This window comes from Balaenoptera physalus (assembly GCF_965194825.1).
Source record: "Balaenoptera physalus genome assembly, chromosome: 7".
Classification (NCBI taxonomy): Eukaryota; Metazoa; Chordata; class Mammalia; order Artiodactyla; family Balaenopteridae; genus Balaenoptera; species Balaenoptera physalus.
Window position 1 is genome coordinate 24,329,488 of NC_138886.1, and position 18,728 is coordinate 24,348,215.

General features: G+C 41.3%; 2 protein-coding genes across 4 annotated transcripts in view; both read left to right on the plus strand.

Moving 5' to 3' along the window:
* The window catches only part of TMEM245 (transmembrane protein 245), a 104,194-nt gene extending 96,508 nt beyond the window's left edge, over window positions 1-7,686 (plus strand). For all 3 annotated transcript variants that reach the window (XM_082469150.1, XM_082469148.1, XM_082469149.1), the window contains one exon: window positions 2,743-7,686. In XM_082469150.1, coding sequence (XP_082325276.1) covers window positions 2,743-2,788 — 46 coding nt within the window. In that variant the 3' untranslated portion in view covers window positions 2,789-7,686. The remainder of the gene's footprint in view (window positions 1-2,742) is intronic.
* Window positions 7,687-9,288: 1,602 nt separating this feature from the next.
* The window catches only part of CTNNAL1 (catenin alpha like 1), a 58,914-nt gene continuing 49,474 nt past the window's right edge, over window positions 9,289-18,728 (plus strand). The window contains exon 1 of the mRNA XM_082471194.1: window positions 9,289-9,525. Coding sequence (XP_082327320.1) covers window positions 9,385-9,525 — 141 coding nt within the window. The 5' untranslated portion in view covers window positions 9,289-9,384. The remainder of the gene's footprint in view (window positions 9,526-18,728) is intronic.

The following is an 18,728-nucleotide window of genomic DNA, read 5'->3' on the forward strand; positions in this document are numbered from 1 at the left end:
TAATCTTATTTCATGCATCTTTGCCCTGAGGCAGAAATTTTCATTCATAATTTAGGGGAACTGAAGACTTAGAGATTCAAATTTGCAGGTATCTTAGAAATTTTAAAAGATATCAAAGAATGAGTTTACAAACCGTTTTGGGTGTCGGAAAATGCTTTGAAATATTGACACGTTTCTGGTTATTGGTTTTAAAGATTTTCCAGGGATTCCCAGAATTAAGTGCTACTTGAAATTCATATAGTCTGAGGCAACTTGTAGCCAGCTTTGCCTGTACACAAATGTAAAAACAAAAATTTAGGTGAGACTGAAAAATAGATATATAAATAAATGGGTAGATAGCTATCTAGAGCAATGGTTCTGGGAGGAGGGTGTGATTTTGCTCCCCTCAGGGGGCGTTTGGCAATGTCTAGAGACATGTTCATCATCACAGCTGTAGTAGGTGGAGGCAGGGATGTGCTAAACATCTCACAATGCACAAAATGGTCAACAGTGCTGCTGTTGAGAAACCCTGATTTGATGGATGTAGAGATAGATGGGTATTCATGTATATATAAAACATTTGTGTCTGTATAAATCTTAGTTTGGGGGAATTTTTCTCCAGGTATAAATAAAAATATATGTATTTTTAAATTAATTAATTAATTAATTTATTTATTTATTTTTGGCTGTGTTGGGTCTTCGTTTCTGTGCGAGGGCTTTCTCTAGTTGCGGCAAGCGGGGGCCACTCTTCATCGCGGTGCGCGGGCCTCTCACTATTGCGGCCTCTCTTTTTGCGGAGCACAGGCTTCAGACGCGCAGGCTCAGTAATTGTGGCTCACGGGCCCAGTTGCTCCGCGGCATGTGGGATCTTCCCAGACCATGGCTTGAACCCGTGTCCCCTGCATTGGCAGGCAGATTCTCAACCACTGCGCCACCAGGGAAGCCCCAATAAAAATATTTAAGGAAAGAAATTCATTCCAATTCTTTGATCTATCAGCATATATTCAACATGGTGGGTTCAGTCATGTCACATATAAACCCTTTCAGAGCCACAGGAACCATAGCCAGGAAGCTTACCCCTTCCTCCCTCAAAGCTGTTCCTTTGGATGTAGGGCCTCATGCAGTGAAGGAGCCTTGAGATAACTGAGCATCCTTGAACGTAATCTTTTTTCTGTAACATTTTACCTATGCCCCTCTTGACATTAAAGTACTTCCTACATTGTACTAAAGGGTTAGTCTTTAATTTACCTCTGCCCTGCCTGTTGAACCCTCCTAATTGGTGATATTGTTGTAAAGGAGCAAGGCAACCTCTATCTAAAAGGATGGTAATAAACTTGTGCTTCATATCTGTATCGGTTAAGATAGATTTGCCTGTATTATAACCAAAACACAAACTCAAAAAAATCCACCATCAGTAGAACTTAAAATAACAGTGACTTAAATGAGCCAGAGGTTTATTTCTCTCTTGGGTGTAAGAAGTGCAGAGGCAGGCAGATCAGGGCTAGTGTGTCTGTTCCACAAACATCCATGGCAAGCTTCGCCCCACCTTGATGCCAGCCTTGGTGTGAGGTCTTTTCATCTAAGATGGGTGCTTGAGCTCATGTTCATTGATAAACTCTGACCTGGCCACGTGGCTGCCGACACAGATGCAGACCTGGCTGGGTGATACCATCCTAGCTTGGGCATAAAAATGATGTCGCAAAGGTCAACTAGCTACTATAGTCCTAAGGTAAGCCCCACAAAGATGCAGCAGACCACCTCCATCCAACCCAGATACTGCCTGCCAATTAGCTACATTCACGTGGCTTGCTTGATGTAGCTTAGAGACGGTACAAGGTCATCTGATGAAAAGACCTACCCCATTTCTCCTGCCCTGAACCACAGTCCTCAGAGCTTGGACATTGCTGGGTCAGTTTTCCTATTTTGCAATAAAAGTTATCCTGCTAACGTTTAATCTTTGGTCTCTTAGTGATTTCCTCTTTAACATCATTGTGTCTACTTTCCAGTCAGCAAGAAGGGGGAAGGACTGAAGATTACCCTTCTCTTTTAAGTACACTGCCCAGAAGTCACTCAACACTTCGAATTGGCCAGATCTTAGTCACATGGTCATTAGTTTCAAGAGAGTCTGGGGAAATAGTCTTTTGGATGGACCCTCCAAAAAACTGGAGTTCTTGTTACTAAAGATTGAGAGACAGCTATCAGACTTTTTTTTTTTAAATATATTTTTCTTAACCATATTTGCTTATTTATTTATTTATTTATTTATTTTTATTTTATGGCTGTGTTGGGTCTTCGTTTCTGTGCGAGGGCTTTCTCTAGTTGCGGCAAGTGGGGGCCACTCTTCATCGCGGTGCACGGGCCTCTCACTATCGTGGCCTCTCTTGTTGCGGAGCACAGGCTCCAGACGCGCAGGCTCGGTAATTGTGGCTCACGGGCCTAGTTGCTCCGCGGCATGTGGGATCTTCCCAGACCAGGGCTCGAACCCGTGTCCCCTGCATTGGCAGGCAGATTCTCAACCACTGCGCCACCAGGGAAGCCCAGTTATCAGACTTTGAAACAATACTCAGTGAAAATATCAGGAAAAATATAGTGACTACATAACCTCATCAAGGCTCTCAAATTATAAAAATAAGATATTCTGTGGCAATGAATTACTGGTTAGATGCTATTTTTCTTTCCTCCCTCCCTCCCTCCCTTCTCTATGGTTTTAATTTTTCCCCTTTTCTGAAAGCAAAACTAATCATTCTGTGTTTTTTCTTAAAGGACTTTCCGTGACATTTCTGAAGATCTGAAGCCTTCAGTAGACTGACTTGGTTTCTAAACCGCAGTGATTTCTCTAGGAAATTCAACCTTGACTGTGAGTTTAGCTCAGCTGTGGCCTCCTATCCTTTCAGCTGTGCCTGGCAAACAGAGCCCAGGAAAAGAAGCAGAAGCCTCCTAGCCTTCCATACAGAATGCCGGGACAAGAGAGGACTTGCTGTGCTTTGCATTTTAAAGCACAGCTTTGGAGCTCAGAAATGTGGTTTACTCACTTAACTGTTGCTAAGATGGCTTGAAAAGTTTCAGTTTATAAACTGGTACCATGGCTTGAAATTTTCCCACTTTGGTTATATATATTATAATATGTATTTATAAAGTTTTTTAAAGAGTCCTAAACTACCTGCTGTATACAGTGTAGTTCTCTCCTGTTTTAAGAAATCTGTCCTTAAACTTTTCTGTGACAGTCACTTTTCCATGAAGAGGGCTTTCACTTTTGAGAATGTAGTTGCTTGAGCAGGAAAAATGAGTCTTCTCCCTTCTTCCACAGTGTATGGTCCTCTCTGTAAGGAAGAGCAAATCTTCAGTGTAAGGGCAGGTGGCTTATTTGACGTTCAGTTAGTTGTATGTTACAACCATAGGAGACCACAGAGAGACCGAAGCTCTTCCTCCCCTTCTCCCTCCATCCCCTACTGCTCTATTGCCAAATTTTTAAAACTTGGCTGACCACATTGAAATTAAATACTTATTAAGCTGCTATTAATGGTAACAGTATGATAGAATTCATGTTGTAATGTTTTTCTTTCCAAATGTTTTAAGAAAAAAATCTCAGGGGCAGCAGTGCTCTGATTCATTAAAAGTATCCCTGTTTCACTATTTGGAATTTGACCAATTAGTTACTTATTAGCAGTAAAATTTTATATCTGTGTAGTATTTTCCCATCACTTAGCACAGTGCCTTGCACATAGACTCTAGATGAATGCTTGTTGAATTAAATTATGACTTTTAAAATATCTCAGATATCCCAATAACCAGCATAGTGCTCTATATTTGACAAAGTCTTTTTGCACATATTATTTCACAAGCACTTCACATCAGCTTTCATATAGCTTTACATTATTTTGCAACAGTTTCACACCGATGGGGAAGGTAAGGTTCAGAAAAGTGACCAACTCAAAAGTCATGAAGTTTAGTAAAATTTGACCTCAGATCTTTCTGACTCCACATTCTGCCAACTCTGCTATACCGCAGTGTTTCTTTTAATATCTTACACAATTTTTCCAGTGCTATGAGGTAGAATAGGTGTCCTGTTCTATCGCATAGACTTGTCCTAGGGTTAATGACAGAGCTGGGACTAGAACCCAGCTCTTAGCTTTGTGCCCTTTCCGCTGTGTAAAACAATCTTCAGGCTCTTTCTCTGCCCCCAAAGGAGTATGGAGGAGAAAGAGTTCTTAAGTAACAAAGATTTCATTTTTGGAAAACAGTGAAAAGTAGAAATCATATTTTTCTAAAACATCGTCTCATTAAGAAGCATAGTTAATGATAATTACTTTAAATTTATTCTAATATTACTTCAGAAAAACTCCATCTAGGAAAGAGGCTACCTACCATGTGGTCTCTGTCTGTAGAGTAGACTGTACAGATCTCATATATTTCCTGTAAATCCTTCAACAATTACAATCTGGTATTCCACCAAGTGTTACATTTGGCACTAAGTAACTCATTCTTTTCTTTAATCACTTGTTCAGTCATTCATTCAGTAAAACATTGCTTGAGAGTTTGCCAGACTCTAGGTTCTATGCCAGACACTGTACAGGGTGCTGTAGGGGATGACTCACAAGAAGGCCTTCTCTCACCTTAAATCTTAGCCAGATCACGTGTATTGCTAAAATTAAGAACTTTGCATTAAAACTATTAAGAAAGAAATCAGGTTTGTTTTTGTTAATGGTATACTGATAAGTTTACAGCTGTGATGAGCACATATTTATGAGAGGCAAATATTATGCACAGTGAGTTAGTGTGCATATACAAATTATGTTCTTCCAAAGTGCTTAAGCTCTGTAAAGTGATATTGCAAAAATATAAATTTGAGGTAATATATGGCTCTTGCTGGTCATAATCATTAGTGTGAATACCAGCTTCTTAGAGGGGTATTCTGAGCCCTAAGAGAATAGTTTAGAGCTGCCAAAATTAGCAATGATGTAGTATCACCCTGAAGTATCAGGAGCAGAGGCGCCCCAGAGTACTCCCCAGTCCTGTCAGGAAACTTGAACTGCCCCAGTACTCCAGCAACAGCCTAAGGACTTGAAGTCCGTGCAGCTGGGGGAGGTCTTCCTGGAACCCTCAAAAACAGAGAGAACATGCCCCCTCAGATACAGTGAGGAGGTTTTACAGATCTTCGTAAGGCATTGAGATCGAATGATATGAAAAAGTAGGAGTTTCAAGCTCACGTCTCAAAGATGATTCTCAGGATTTGACCCAGAAAGAAGAAGTTTCCCTAGGAACAGATAATGCATTGATGAAGTAGAAGTAGCTTCAGTAAAAACATAGTACAGAAATCCTATCACAATGTCCTGCATTTTACAGCTTTATTAAAGATGAGTTTGAAGGTCACATTCACTACTCAATTGTAAACTGAATGGAGGGGATAAGATCTCCCCACACAGTCTGTTCCTCTCTTTTCCGAGAACGAGGCATGGGATTTTCAGCATAAACTCCATGTCATGTAAGTTCAGCTTCAGTTCCAAAATTCCTATCACACTCTCTGTTTCTGGAAGTGATCTCTGCCAGACTGCCTTAGATACCAGTTTTATTTATTCTTAAGTTTGCAAGGATTCTTAACACCCATTGCCATTAGAGGTGGTTAGCTGGCAGAGTTTTCCCTTGACTTCTGAGACTGGTGCAAATTGACTCTTGATACCCAAGAAGTGTTATTTAAACAAACTAAGTAGCTTTGGAAATAGCAGTTTATTCCATTAAAGGGCTTGCAGATGAGGTCCTCTGGCTAACCTTGGTCTTAACAAGAACCCATTGTGACCCATCAGGACTTGCTAGTACCCCTAGTTCCCACTTTGATTGTATTTAGAGCTTCAGGATGTGTCACTACTGAGCAAGAAAAGCTCAGAAATTCAGGCTATGAGGGGTTAGATTAGAGCAAAGTAATTTTAGGTGAGTTATCCAGAGCTTTCAACCTCAAGGTTTATAGGAAAACCCCTGCAGTCTCCTCTAAGGGTCTTCCAAGATCCTTACAAAAGTATGACTAGGCATTTCGCAGTAGAACAATAGCCTCTGGCAACATACTTCCAAATGCTAGTTCCCGCCAAGAACAAGTATTTCTTTGTTTTTTATGTATTTCTTGTCTTTACCCATTTTGCCATTAAAATATATTCATTTCATTAACTTATTGAGGATCTGCCAAAAATATGAATGCTATGTGAAACCACTGAACAGTTAATTTTTTTGGTAGTTCAAAAATAATCAAGAGAATTATAAATCAAGATGTTCTGCCTGCATCCTGGAGTCATAGAAATTCTGTGCCAGATGAGCCTTATCTAATTAGGTGATCCTGTCATTTTCTAGAGAAGGAAACAAATCCACAGGTTAAAGTGTCTTTTCTAACACAGAGCCAGTCAGTAACAATTCAGAGCAGAGTAAGTTCTTTTTTCTCTCAGCCCATTGTTCTACTTCCCTTCCCTTTCTCTTGTAGTTGAGTAGCTTTTGGAAAAATGTGTTCCTTATAGCAGTAGTTGCAAGGGATGTTATTAGATGTTACAAGAGAACAAAAGTGTATATGGGGTGGGGGGGTGGGGACTCCAAGGTCAGTTAAAATTGAGGAATGCTGAGTTTGTTTCCTTTCTGTCGGACTTCGAAGAGTTTTTAATGTGCTCGTATATATTGTGAAGTTATAAGGGGACAAAGACTGTGTTTACGAGACTTATTTGATCTTAAACTGCGCCCCATCCTCCTTTTCTCAGAGCAGCTCAAAGGACTCCGTGTCCTTTGGGAAACATGGCTGTCAAATAAAAGTTTACAGGTCTTTTAGAAGACATCCCTAATGGAATTCTGAATGGTACATCCACCATGTAAACCGTAATATATCTCAAAGTTTAGTGAGATACCAGAAAGAAAACGTATTTGCCATTCAGAGCTATACATCAAGAATAGAGATTCTTTTCTACCTATGGTGTGTAGAATCTGTATTTGTGTTTTAGTTTTGAAAGTTTTTCAAAGATCAATTGGTGTGCAAATACAGTGGTGATATATTGATATTACATTTTAATAATGCTTTTTTGTGTGGCACTTTATAGTTTTCAGAATGCTTTCATAACAACCTTGTGAGACAGGCAAGTGTAAGTATTATCAGGTGAGGCACTGGAGGCTCAGAAAGGTTTTTGTGATTTTTCCCTTAAGTTTATACCACAGAATGATGGAGCCAGAATTCAGTTGCAGAGCTGACTCCAAGTCCAGAATTCTTTACTCCACACCTGGTTTCTTACTTTTTCTTCTAGCTTTATATTTTACTATGAAAGGTATGGAAGCAGATCTTAAACATCATTTTGGCTTCTTATCAAATACTATTTTTTATGGCAGTGACCAAGAAAGTGTAACTCCAACTGTAGTTATCCCAAAGAAAACCCTTCTTTTGTGCTTTGCAGTGCCACTTGTCTAGGTGATTGGAGTGTATTTCAAATACCATTTGATTTTGAAACCAAGATTGGATATATAGTTTTAATTGCTTATGTAACTTCTGGAAAATGTATCATCTTTGCATTCTCAGGCAAAGTAGAGAGGTTTGAAAGTAAAAAAAGATTATTCAAATACAACAATACATCTTTATTCTCACAAACTCTGTTTCTTAGCTTTAACTTGCTTTGACAACCGACTGATGTAACATCTTTGTAAATGTAAAATATTTATATTTTGAAATAAAATTACTATGTGTTGAATGAATCAGGTGGTAAACTTAGTCTCATTTCTGTTGAGAAATTTGGTCTTCAGTGAAGTCAAACTTTGACGAATACATCCATCTCTTAGGCCTTATATCTTGCCTTTTCTTTGACACCAGTGCCGACACTGAATTTTTATGAAATATGGGCAACTTACATAAGGGAAGATGTACCTGTGGAGTGGGTGCTGAGCACCTTAAAGAGGTGAAAGGGTCCAAGGCTAAGGCTGGAGCCCTCAGAGCCCAGGGGAAGGTGACTTTGTGGTAGATAAGGAAGTGATGAGGTGGGTGGCTGGGGAGTGAGACTCAAATGAAAAGAAAGTTGGATAAAAGAACCCCATGTTTTGAATGAAGAAAACAAACCTAAGGTATGGCTATATTCAATAGCAAAGATAATCTACGCAGCAGTAGCAGATGGAGCTGAACCCCAAGTGGAGGTATCTTGAAACACATCTCAACAGTGCTTGGGAAAGAGCTTTCTGACACCTCGAGCTGGTGTGGTATTCAGCTCATCAATCTGACATTATAGATGGAGAAAATGATCCTGGCAAAGGTGTAAGGGGTGGACTAGCCAGCCTCAGATTCAGATTGTTTTCTACTCTTGATAGTTTCTTATTGGCAAATATGCTAGTTCACAAAATATTTCTTCACGCTTCTCAGTCTGTTGCATAAGCCTAGGACCCTTTCACAGGGTGTGTGCTTCTGTCAGCTTCCTCTGGGTTTGCTTCTGGAAACTTCAGGGTCACAGGTGTCCAGTTCTCCCTCCCATCTCCATCACACAGGGGCTCCTTGATTCTTAGCCTTACCATTAAGTGAGTTTGGTCAGAGATACACACTAATGATCTTCAGTTACTGAACAGCTGTTGAGAAACTTTTCCCCTCGTGCCTCTGCGCTAGGCACGAGGGGAAAAGTAATTTTGAAAAGTAGTTTTAAATAGTAATAGTGTTGAGCAGAGGTGAAGTTTTTCCATATGTTCTATTTAATTTCCTTTTGAAGAGTAATTCTGAACAGTAGCCTGAAGATACCCAAATCACTGTTTTCTTGCCAAGTACCCAGATACTCCTTAAACGATTGCATTATCAAAAGTTTCATCTTCAGTCCGGCTGAAATTGTGAGAAAGATACGGTTAGGAAAAGAGCAGGGTGGAAGGGGGAAATGGGACCTTCCCGAGGAGCTCCAGAAAGACTATAACCTGTAGAATTCCCGTCTTACGGTAAAAGCCCTTCCCTACAGGCTTGACTCTGGTCCCGGTCTACCAGTTAGTTTCAGTCCCAGCGTAGCTTCCAGTAATCGTGGGGAATTCGGAGTTAGGACGAGTCACTTCTGGGGAGCACGGGAAGCTTCGCTGGGCATGGATGTCTTTGCCCTGGTAAGAGGCCACGTGGCCGTGGGAGGCCCTCAGGTATCTTGTTTCTCTGTTCTAGAAGGGGTTGAGACGTGTGTGCAACCCACTAAGGAATGATCTGAGAGAGACAGGATGGGGATTGGGGACAGAGGACAGAAGGGGCGGGGCCCGGGTTAGGGGGTGGGGCTGCAGAGGGGACTCCAGACTGGGGCGCGTGGAGGCGGAGAGTGGACGAGGCCGTGCCGGGGGCGGGGCCTCGGGCGGCGCGGGTGCATCCCAGCTGCGGAGCGCAGGCAGGCTGGCGGGCGGCGGGTCCGCAGCGGCGCGGCGTCCGGGCTCCGCGACGAGCTGAGGGCCATGGCCTCCTCTCCGGGCCCGGCCGGCGGTGCCGCCGCCGGGGCAGTGCACGGCTCCGGCCCGTTTGGCTTCGCCTTCGACTCCGGACTCGAGATCAAAACTCGCTCGGTGGAGCAGACGCTGCTCCCGCTGGTTTCTCAGGTAAAGCGGCGCGCGCGCGCGGCCCCTATGTCTCCCTCCGGCCGCGGCCCGCGATGGCGGCGGTCGCTCTCGCGGCAGGGGCTGGGCCGGGCGGGAGGCAGCCGCTGCTCCACATTCCGCGCCAGGACTCCGGCGTCAGTGTCGGACCGCCTGTCTGGGGCTTGAGGACTGGCCTTGGTTGAGGAGGCGGGAGTCGGGACCATCCGAAATCCGGCTGCGGAGTTAAGTGGGCTGAGCAGCAGCGGAGGCTGTGGGGCGGGGAGCCCCGTGCGGACCTGAGTGCCGGCCGCAGGTGCGCCGCCCTGCCTCCCCACAGGACCCTCCTCGGGGCTGCGGCTCCGGTGGCCCCCGGCTCCCCGAGGCCAGCTCCCCGGGGGCAGAGGGGACCCCCGCGGGGGCTCCGCTGGAGCTGAGGGGCCCTCCTCGCTGCCGCTCTTTAACCCACTGCCCGCACACCTTTGCACCTCCAGTCCAAACCCGGACTGTGGCCAGTCTGGCTGGGGCGTTGCTGCCGGCCTCCAAGTCCAGCGTGCTCTCCTCTCCCCTAGGCCTTTGTCCCTTTGCCCGGAGCGTGAGTCGGCTCGCCAGTCGCCCGTTCACTCCGGGCCACCCGGTCCCTTCCCCTTAACCTGTCTGCTCACTTCAGTTGGCTTTTGTCCGGCCTCGGAAGGGTGAAGTGAAGGACCGTCTAATAGTTAATTCGGCTACACATCTTTTTGCCAAATCCCATTTGGGAATGTATGCTTTATTGAATTTATTGGTCCCAACAGAAGTCTGGAATCAGCTAATTGATGCGCGTAGCTTTAGAGAAGTTTCTGTTACTGTGAGCCTAGTTTACGCAGCCTCCGGGCTGGAATTCCTCACCTAGATCTGTTGTGATGTGCTACGCACTGTGGGGAGTGCAGAATTCTGTGCCTTCAGGAGCTCGTTGGATGTGTGACTCACAACTAGACTGTAACATCTTGATGCTTCACGTTAGCATTGCCAAGATTTTACAGGTAGAAGGAATCTTAAAGGTTATCTGATGCTAAATATAAAAATTCTTACAGCATCCTTGACACCTGGTCACCAGTCCCCTGCTTAAACATGCTCAGTGATGGGGAGCCTGTAGCTATTCCATAGAATTTCCAGTGCTATCTGTTCTCCATCCCAGCCCTGCAAATATTTGAAAACAGCAGTCATACATGTCCCTAGATTCCTGTTATGCTGATTAAATAAACAGCCCCATTTTCTTCACTTGTGCTCTTTTTTTTTTTTTTAACATCTTTATTGGAGTATACTTGCTTTACAATGGTGTGTTAGTTTACCTGTGCTCATTTTAGCCTGGCTAACGGAACAGTGAATGAATAGCGTTGACACTCCCCATCCCCCTTCCCTTCCAGGTCTGAAACAAGCACTGACAGGTGGGATGAGTAGAGGATCAGTTAGTGTTGTCTGCACTGCCCCTCCCACAAAAGAATACCATGACCGCCACCAACACAACCACAACACAAAATGAAAAATACTGGAGTAGTTTTAAGAGAGAGAGTTAAGAGAGTGGTATTTTATCCATTTTTTTTTTTTTTAACACTCCAGATATAATGCTTACTATGTGCTAGGCCGTGTTCTAAGCACTTTATACATATTAATTCATTTAATTCTCATAACAATCTTATGAGGTAGAGATATGTTTATTCTCATTATATGAATGAGGAAACTGAGGAATAATGAGGTTAAGTGACTTGTAGTGGGACTTTCACCTGTAAATGTCGAACTGGAGTTTGAATCCAGGCAGCCCGGTCCCAGAGTCTGTGCTGTTAGCTACACCATATTTGTTCTCCCTAGAGATTAGGAGCAGTGATGAGGTCAGTCAGTAGTAGGTACAGAGAAGAGAGTCCACAATGGAAAAACAAGCTGGAAGGTTGTTGTAATCTGGAGAAATGGTAACTTTTCACAGTATCACTGCTAAAAATGTATCCTAGAGTTCTGCATTGTGTAATTCTGGGGTAAGAGAGGGTGGAGAGAGTAGGAGAGTGTAGGAGGAAACGTGAATTGGCTGCTGAGAGTTAACTAGAGGTCAGTGCCAAAGGGGGAAAATGCCAGCTTTTTTTTTTCTTTTCCTTCCCTGTTAAAGACTCATTCAGGGCCATAGCTGAGGTTCTGCATTCCACACATTATGTGTCCACAGCTGTATCTTTAGCATTATTATAACTGATATTCCTAATGATTTACTGTACTCAACAACAAAAAAGTTCACTTATGCTTAAAATCAAGAAATATATAAAGCATGGCCAGAACACTCACAAAGCAGTTAAGTGTGAAATACAGTTTAGAATGATTTTTAAGTTTTAGTGAGTATTAGTGGATTAAAGTTCAGCTCTCTAGAAAACTCATGTCCAGGAGTCTCATTTTCTAAAGATGCTGCATTATTATCCAACTCATATTTTACCACCATATCCACGAGAATAAGTTTAAGCTTTTTAGGCAAGCATTTGTTGTAAGCTTTCTAGTTGCTACTCTTTGTGGGACTTGTATTCTAGTTGGGAGACAGGGCAGGTACAGAATAGCACATGGCAAGTGTCAGATGAACATCATGCATAGTGAATGCTCTAAGAGCTCAGAGCAGGTGTGGATGAGTCAGCAACAATGCCATAGAGGAGATAGGGTCTTGAGGTGAACGAGTAGGGCTAGCCTTGTACAGCTTAGTCAGTTTTAAGCAGAGTTTCTACTCTGATATCATTGAACCTCTTCTGACTCTCCAGGTAAAAAGTTCTGGGTTAACTGGCCTTATTCTAGGAATGCAGCATCAGTATTAGACAAATGTATATATACAATTTCCTGCATTTACATATTAGAAGAGATACATGTTCTTAGCAATAGATGCAGAAAAGCTTCAGTTAAATTCAACTTCTAATCATGATAAGGAGCACATAGTAAACTAGTAATAGAAGAAAACTTCCTTAACCTGATAAAGAGTACCTACAGAAAACCTATAGTTAACATCATAGCAACAAGTCAAATTTAAAATAAACATTTCCTTTAAACTAGAAACAAGAGGAGGGATATCTGCTCTCATAGCTTCTATTCAATTGTACTGGAAATCGTAACCAGTGCAACAAGACAAGAAGTGAAAGGTATAAAGGTAGGAAAGGAAAAATCAAAATATAATTATCTACATAGAAAACTGGAGTCTACAAATAAATTATAAAAGTTAGGAAGTTTAGTAAGTTCACTGAATGTAGGCTTCTAAGGTCAACTGCTTTTCTTTCTACATTAATAACAAACAGAAAAGTTGTCCTAAAACATGATACCAGTTAGAATAAAAATGACAGCAAAATATGTGTATATATGTGTATAGCAAAAGAGAGGCCAAACTTCATGGAGAAAATTTAAAAATTTTATGGAAAGCCAAAGTAGAGCTAAGTAAATGGGAGAAAAGTACCATGTTTCTGGCTAGATTGACTTGATATTATTTACATATCAATTTCCCCTACTGATATGTAAATTTAATGCAATTCCAATGAAAATTTCAACAGAATTTTTTTTTAGTAGAATTTGATAAAAGTAATTCCAAAATTTGCATGAAAGAGCAAATAGCCAAGAATAGCCAGAAGAGAAACAAGGTGGGTGGACTTGCTCTACCAGATTTCAAGTCTTATTATAAAGCTAGAGTGATTAAGACAATGTGGGTTTAAGAAGAGAGATGGACAAATAGACTAGTGAAACAGAATAGAGGACCTAGAAACAGATCCACACATATACGGAAACTTGATAATTCACAGAATTGGCACTGCTTGTCAGTGGGGAAAGGAAGAACTTTTTAAAAAATGGGAACATGGGGCTTCCCTGGTGGCACAGTGGTTGAGAATCTGCCTGCTAATGCAGGGGACACGGGTTCGAGCCCTGGTCTGGGAAGATCCCACATGCCGCGGAGCAACTGGGCCCGTGAGCCACAACTGCTGAGCCTGCGCGTCTGGAGCCTGTGCCCCGCAACGGGAGGGGCTGCGGTATTGAGAGGCCCGCGCACCGCGATGAAGAGTGGCCCCCGCTTGCCGCAACTGGAGAAAGCCCTCGCACAGAAACGAAGACCCAACACAGCTAAAAATAAATAAATAAATAAATAAATAGAGTAGCTATTAATTAAAAAAAAAAAAAATGGGAACAATTGGTTATCTAAAGAGAAACACATGATATTGAATCCCAATTCCAAATGAATTAAAAATATCAATATGGGGCTTCCCTGGTGGCGCAGTGGTTGAGAGTCTGCCTGCCAATGCAGGGGACACGGGTTCGAACCCTGGTCTGGGAGGATCCCACATGCCGCGGAGCAACTAGGCCCGTGAGCCACAACTACTGAGCCTGCGCGTCTGGAGCCCATGCTCCGCAACAAGAGAGGCCGCGATAGTGAGAGGCCGGCACATCGCGATGAAGGGTGGCCCCCGCTTGCCGCAACTAGAGAAAGCCCTCGCACAGAAACGAAGACCCAGCACAGCCATAAACAAACAAACAAATAAATAAAATTAAAAAAAATCAATATGAAAGTAAAAAACTTAAAACACTTTTAGGGAAAAAAATTGGGCAATATCTTCACCACCTCACGGTGGGAAAAGATTTCTTAATATACTGAAAGTATAAACCCTAAGCAAAAATTAATATATTTGCTCCATTAAGATGGAGAATCTTTGTTCATCAAAGTTGAAAGGATAAGCCTTAAAGTGGGAGAATATGATTGTAACACAAATAACCAACAAATGATTGGTAGCACCCAGCATAAATAAAGGACTCCAATGAATCAAAAATAAGATTACCCATTAAAAATTGGTAAAATCAATACTCATCTTGTAGAAGAGGAAACAGATGTGTAAAAGATATGTGAAAAGATGCTCAACTTTATTAGAAGTCAGTGAAGTACAAGTAAAAGCTGCTGTGAGAACAAGCGTTGGTGAGGAATGTGGAGTTGATGGAAATGTCAGTAGTACAACAGTTTTGGAAAACAGTTTGATGTAATATATTCAAGTTCAAGGTGGGTATTACCTAAGGCCCAGAAATTTCACTGTTAAATCCATACTCCTAGAGAAAATCCTGCACATGTATTAGAGACATAGATTGGAATATTGATAGTCTTTTTACTTCTAATGGCTCCAAACTGGAAACTACCCAAACGTCTTTTAGCAGTAGGATGTTTAAATAAAATGTGCTAAATTCATACGAGATACTATGCAGCAGTGAAATGAATAAACCATAGCTATAATTATCAATATGGATGAATCTCAAAAGCGTAATGTTAAGGAAAAAAAAAATTAAAGGTTCAAAACAGGCAAAACAAAACCATACATCATTTAAGGATATAACATATGTGCAATAGTTATAATAAGGGAATGATGAACACAAAATCAGAGCAGTGGTTTCCTCTGGGGGGTGGCGGTGAGGGGATGATGTAGAAAGGGAGGGGCCCCCAGGGCACATGGGTTGTCAGAGGTGCTGCTAATGTTTTCTTAAGCTTGGTGCTAGGTTTGTTATGTCTTCCTTTCATTTCTTTAAATGGTATGCATATATGTTCTATACACTCATTTGTTGTATATTTCCTAATTCAGATGATTTTTTAAAAGCCCTGGGCTAAGTCCCAAGCACATTTTCTACAGAGCAGCTCCCCACCTTCTTTAATAATCACTTTATTCTTCCTGTCAAAACTCCCACTCCCAGTCTTACAATGCTTTTATCCAAGGAAGGGAAGAGGAATATCTGCCACACAGCTCCACCCTGGTGTGGAATGTTATTCTACCACCCACTAGTCTTTTCCTGTCTGTGATAGATTTACTTCACTCACCGTTATACAGACCCTTTAATAAATCCCCAGGGTAGCTCCCCTGTCTTCCCATTTCTCTCTGCATTGTCCTGGAAGCTTCTTAGGATCTTTGTCTCGCTAAGCTGGAGATGAATACATATGGGACGCTCTGCTGATTTGTGTATGTGAATATATGTGTTTTTAATTGCAAAGGAAAAACACATAAATAGTGTATAAAGAGAGTGAAAGTGCCCTTTTTCCTGCTTTTAAAGACCTCCTCATGATTTGGTGTGTTTTCTTCTATACTGGTTGCTATAGCTGATTAGCTGATTTTTCTATCTAATAATTTTGAGAATTTACTAATGAGTTAAGCCCAGGGATGAACTTCGCTGTCCTGGGCTGACTCCCTTGTTTTTCAGGTCCCAGGGAATTAAAGCTTTGTTCTTTTATCTGGCCTACTACCATTTTTTTTTTTTTTTCTCCCTGGGTCTTCACTTGCTTTCTTATCTTCCCACAAAATAAGTAAACTAAGATAATCCATTTCAATCAAGAGATTACTGTCAGTTATTCTAGAAAATAAGAATAACATCACAAACATGAGGAAAGAACAGAGATTCTAGAAATGTGAAAAGGGCAATATCTAATCATTATGTAATGCTTACTAAATATCAGACACTATTCTAAGTACTTTATTTGCATATACTAATTTATTCTCCACAATGACCTTATGAGATGGGTACTATTATTACTCCTGTTTTTACAGATGAGAACACTGAGTCACAGAAAGGTTAGATAACTTGCTACATAATCATATGACAGAGCCAGAACTCAAACCCAGGCAGAGTGACGCCAGAATTCATGCTCTTAACTGCTAGGCTATACTTTGTTGGCGATGAGAACTTCTTGACACCCTTTGTTAGAAGGTATCAAGTAGGTCCGGGTTCTTATTCTTTTATTCCACAGGAGAGTTCTTCAATATATCAGATCCTCTTTCTTCCCTATGGGATACCTTCTCTGCCCTGTTTTCCAGTTCATTCAGACATTCTCTACACTCTGGTGTTAGGGCAACTCTAGGTTGTGACTCCCAATTTAATATGCCTCCTCTTTTTGCAGAATAATAGCTAAAATTTTATTTGGCACATTCAAGGCAATTTTACCAGCTGTCTGTCTCCTGATTTTTTTTTTAAACATCTTTATTGGAGTATAATTGCTTTACAATGTTGTGTTAGTTTCTGCTGTATAACAGAGTGAATCAGCTATATGCATACATATATCCCCATATCCCGTCCCTCTTGCGTCTCCCTCCCACCCTCCTTATCCCAGCACTCTAGGTGGTCACAAGCACCGAGCTGATCTCCCTGTGCTATGTGGCTGCTTCCCACTAACTATCTATTTTACATTTGGTAGTGTATATATGTCAGTGTTACTCTCTCACTTCATCGCAGCTTACCCTTCCCCCTCCCAGTGTCCTCAAGTCTATTCTCTATGTCTGTGCCTTTATTCCTGTCCTGCCCCTAGGTTCATCAGAACCATTTTTTTTTTAAGATTCCATATATATGTGTTAGCATACGGTATTTGTTTTTCTCTTTCTGACTTACTTCACTCTGTATGACAGACTCTAGGTCCATCCACCTCACTACAAATAACTCAATTTCGTTTCTTTTTATGGCTCAGTAATATTCCATTGTATATATGTGTCACATCTTCTTTATCCATTCATCTGTCGATGGGCACTTAGGTTGCTTCCATGTCCTGGCCATTGTAAATAGTGCTACAGTGAACATTGTGGTACATGACTCTTTTTGAATTACGGTTTTCTCAGGGTATATGCCCAGTAGTGAGATTGCTAGGTCATATGATAGTTCTATTTTTAGTTCTTTAAGGAAACTCCATACCATTCTCCATAGTGGCTGTATCAATTTACCTTCCCACCAACAGTGCAAGAGGGTTCCCTTTTCTCCACACCCTCTCCAGCATTTATTGTTTGTAGATTTTTTGATGATGGCCATTCTGACCGGTGTGAGGTGATACCTCATTGTAGTTTTGATTTTCGTTTCTCTAATGATTAGTGGTGTTGAGCATCTTTTCATGTGTTTGTTGGCAATCTGTATATCTTCCTTGGAGAAATGTCTATTTAGGTCTTCTGCCCATTTTTGGATTGGGTTGTTTGTTTTTTTGATATTGAGCTGCATGAACTGCTTGTATATTTTGGGGATTAATCCTTTGTCAGTTGCTTCATTTGCAAATATTTTCTCCCATTCTGAGGGTTGTCTTTTTGTTTTGTTCATGGTTTCCTTTGCTGTGCAAAAGCTTTTAAGTTTCATTAGGTCCCATTTGTTTATTTTTGTTTTTATTTCCATTTCTCTAGGAGGTGAGTCAAACCGGATCTTGCTGTGATATTGTCATAGAGTGTTCTGCCTATGTTTTGCTCTAAGAGTTTGATAGTGTCTGGCCTTACATTTAGGTCTTTAATTCATTTTGAGTTTATTTTTGTGTATGGTGTTAGGAAGTGTTCTAATTTCATTCTTTTACGTGTAGCTGTCCAGTTTTCCCAGCACCACTTACTGAAGAGTCTGTCTTTTTTCCATTGTATATTCTTGCCTACTTTATCAAAGATAAGGTGACCATATGTGCATGGGTTTATCTCTCGGCTTTCTATCCTCTTCCATTAATCTATATTTCTGTTTTTGTTCCAGTACTATACTGTCTTGATTGCTGTAGCTTTGTAGTATAGTCTGAATTCCGAGAGCCTGATTCCTCCAGCTCCGTTTTTCTTTTTCAAGACTGCTTTGGCTATTCGGGGTCTTTTGTGTTTCCATACAAATTGTACAATTTTTTGTTCTAGTTCTGTGAAAAATGCCATTGGTAGTTTGATGGGGATTGCATTGAATCTGTAGATTGCTTTGGGTAGTATAGTCATTTTCACTGTGTTGATTCTTCCAATCCAAGAACATGGTATATCTCTCCATCTGTTTGTATCATCTTTAATTTCTTTCATCAATGTCTTATAGTTTTCTCCATCTCCCTCTGCTATATTTTGGAAGAATTTGAGAAGGATAGGTGTTAGCTCTTCTGTAAATGTTTGATAGAATTTGCCTGTGAAGCCATCTCGTCTTGGGCTTTTTTTTGTTGGAAGATTTTTAGTCACAGTTTCAATTTCAGTGCTTGTGATTGGTCTGTTTATATTTTCTATTTCTTCCTGGTTCAGTCTCGGAAGGTTGTGTTTTTCTAAGAATTTGTCCATTTCTTCCAGGTTGTCCATTTTATTGGCATATATAGTTGCTTGTAGTAATCTCTCGTGATCCTTTGTATTTCTGTAGTGTCAGTTGTTACTTCTTCCTTCTCATTTCTAATTCTGTTGATTTGATTCTTCTCCCTTTTTTTCTTGATGAGTCTGGCTAATGGTTTATCAATCTTGTTTATCTTCTCAAAGAACCAG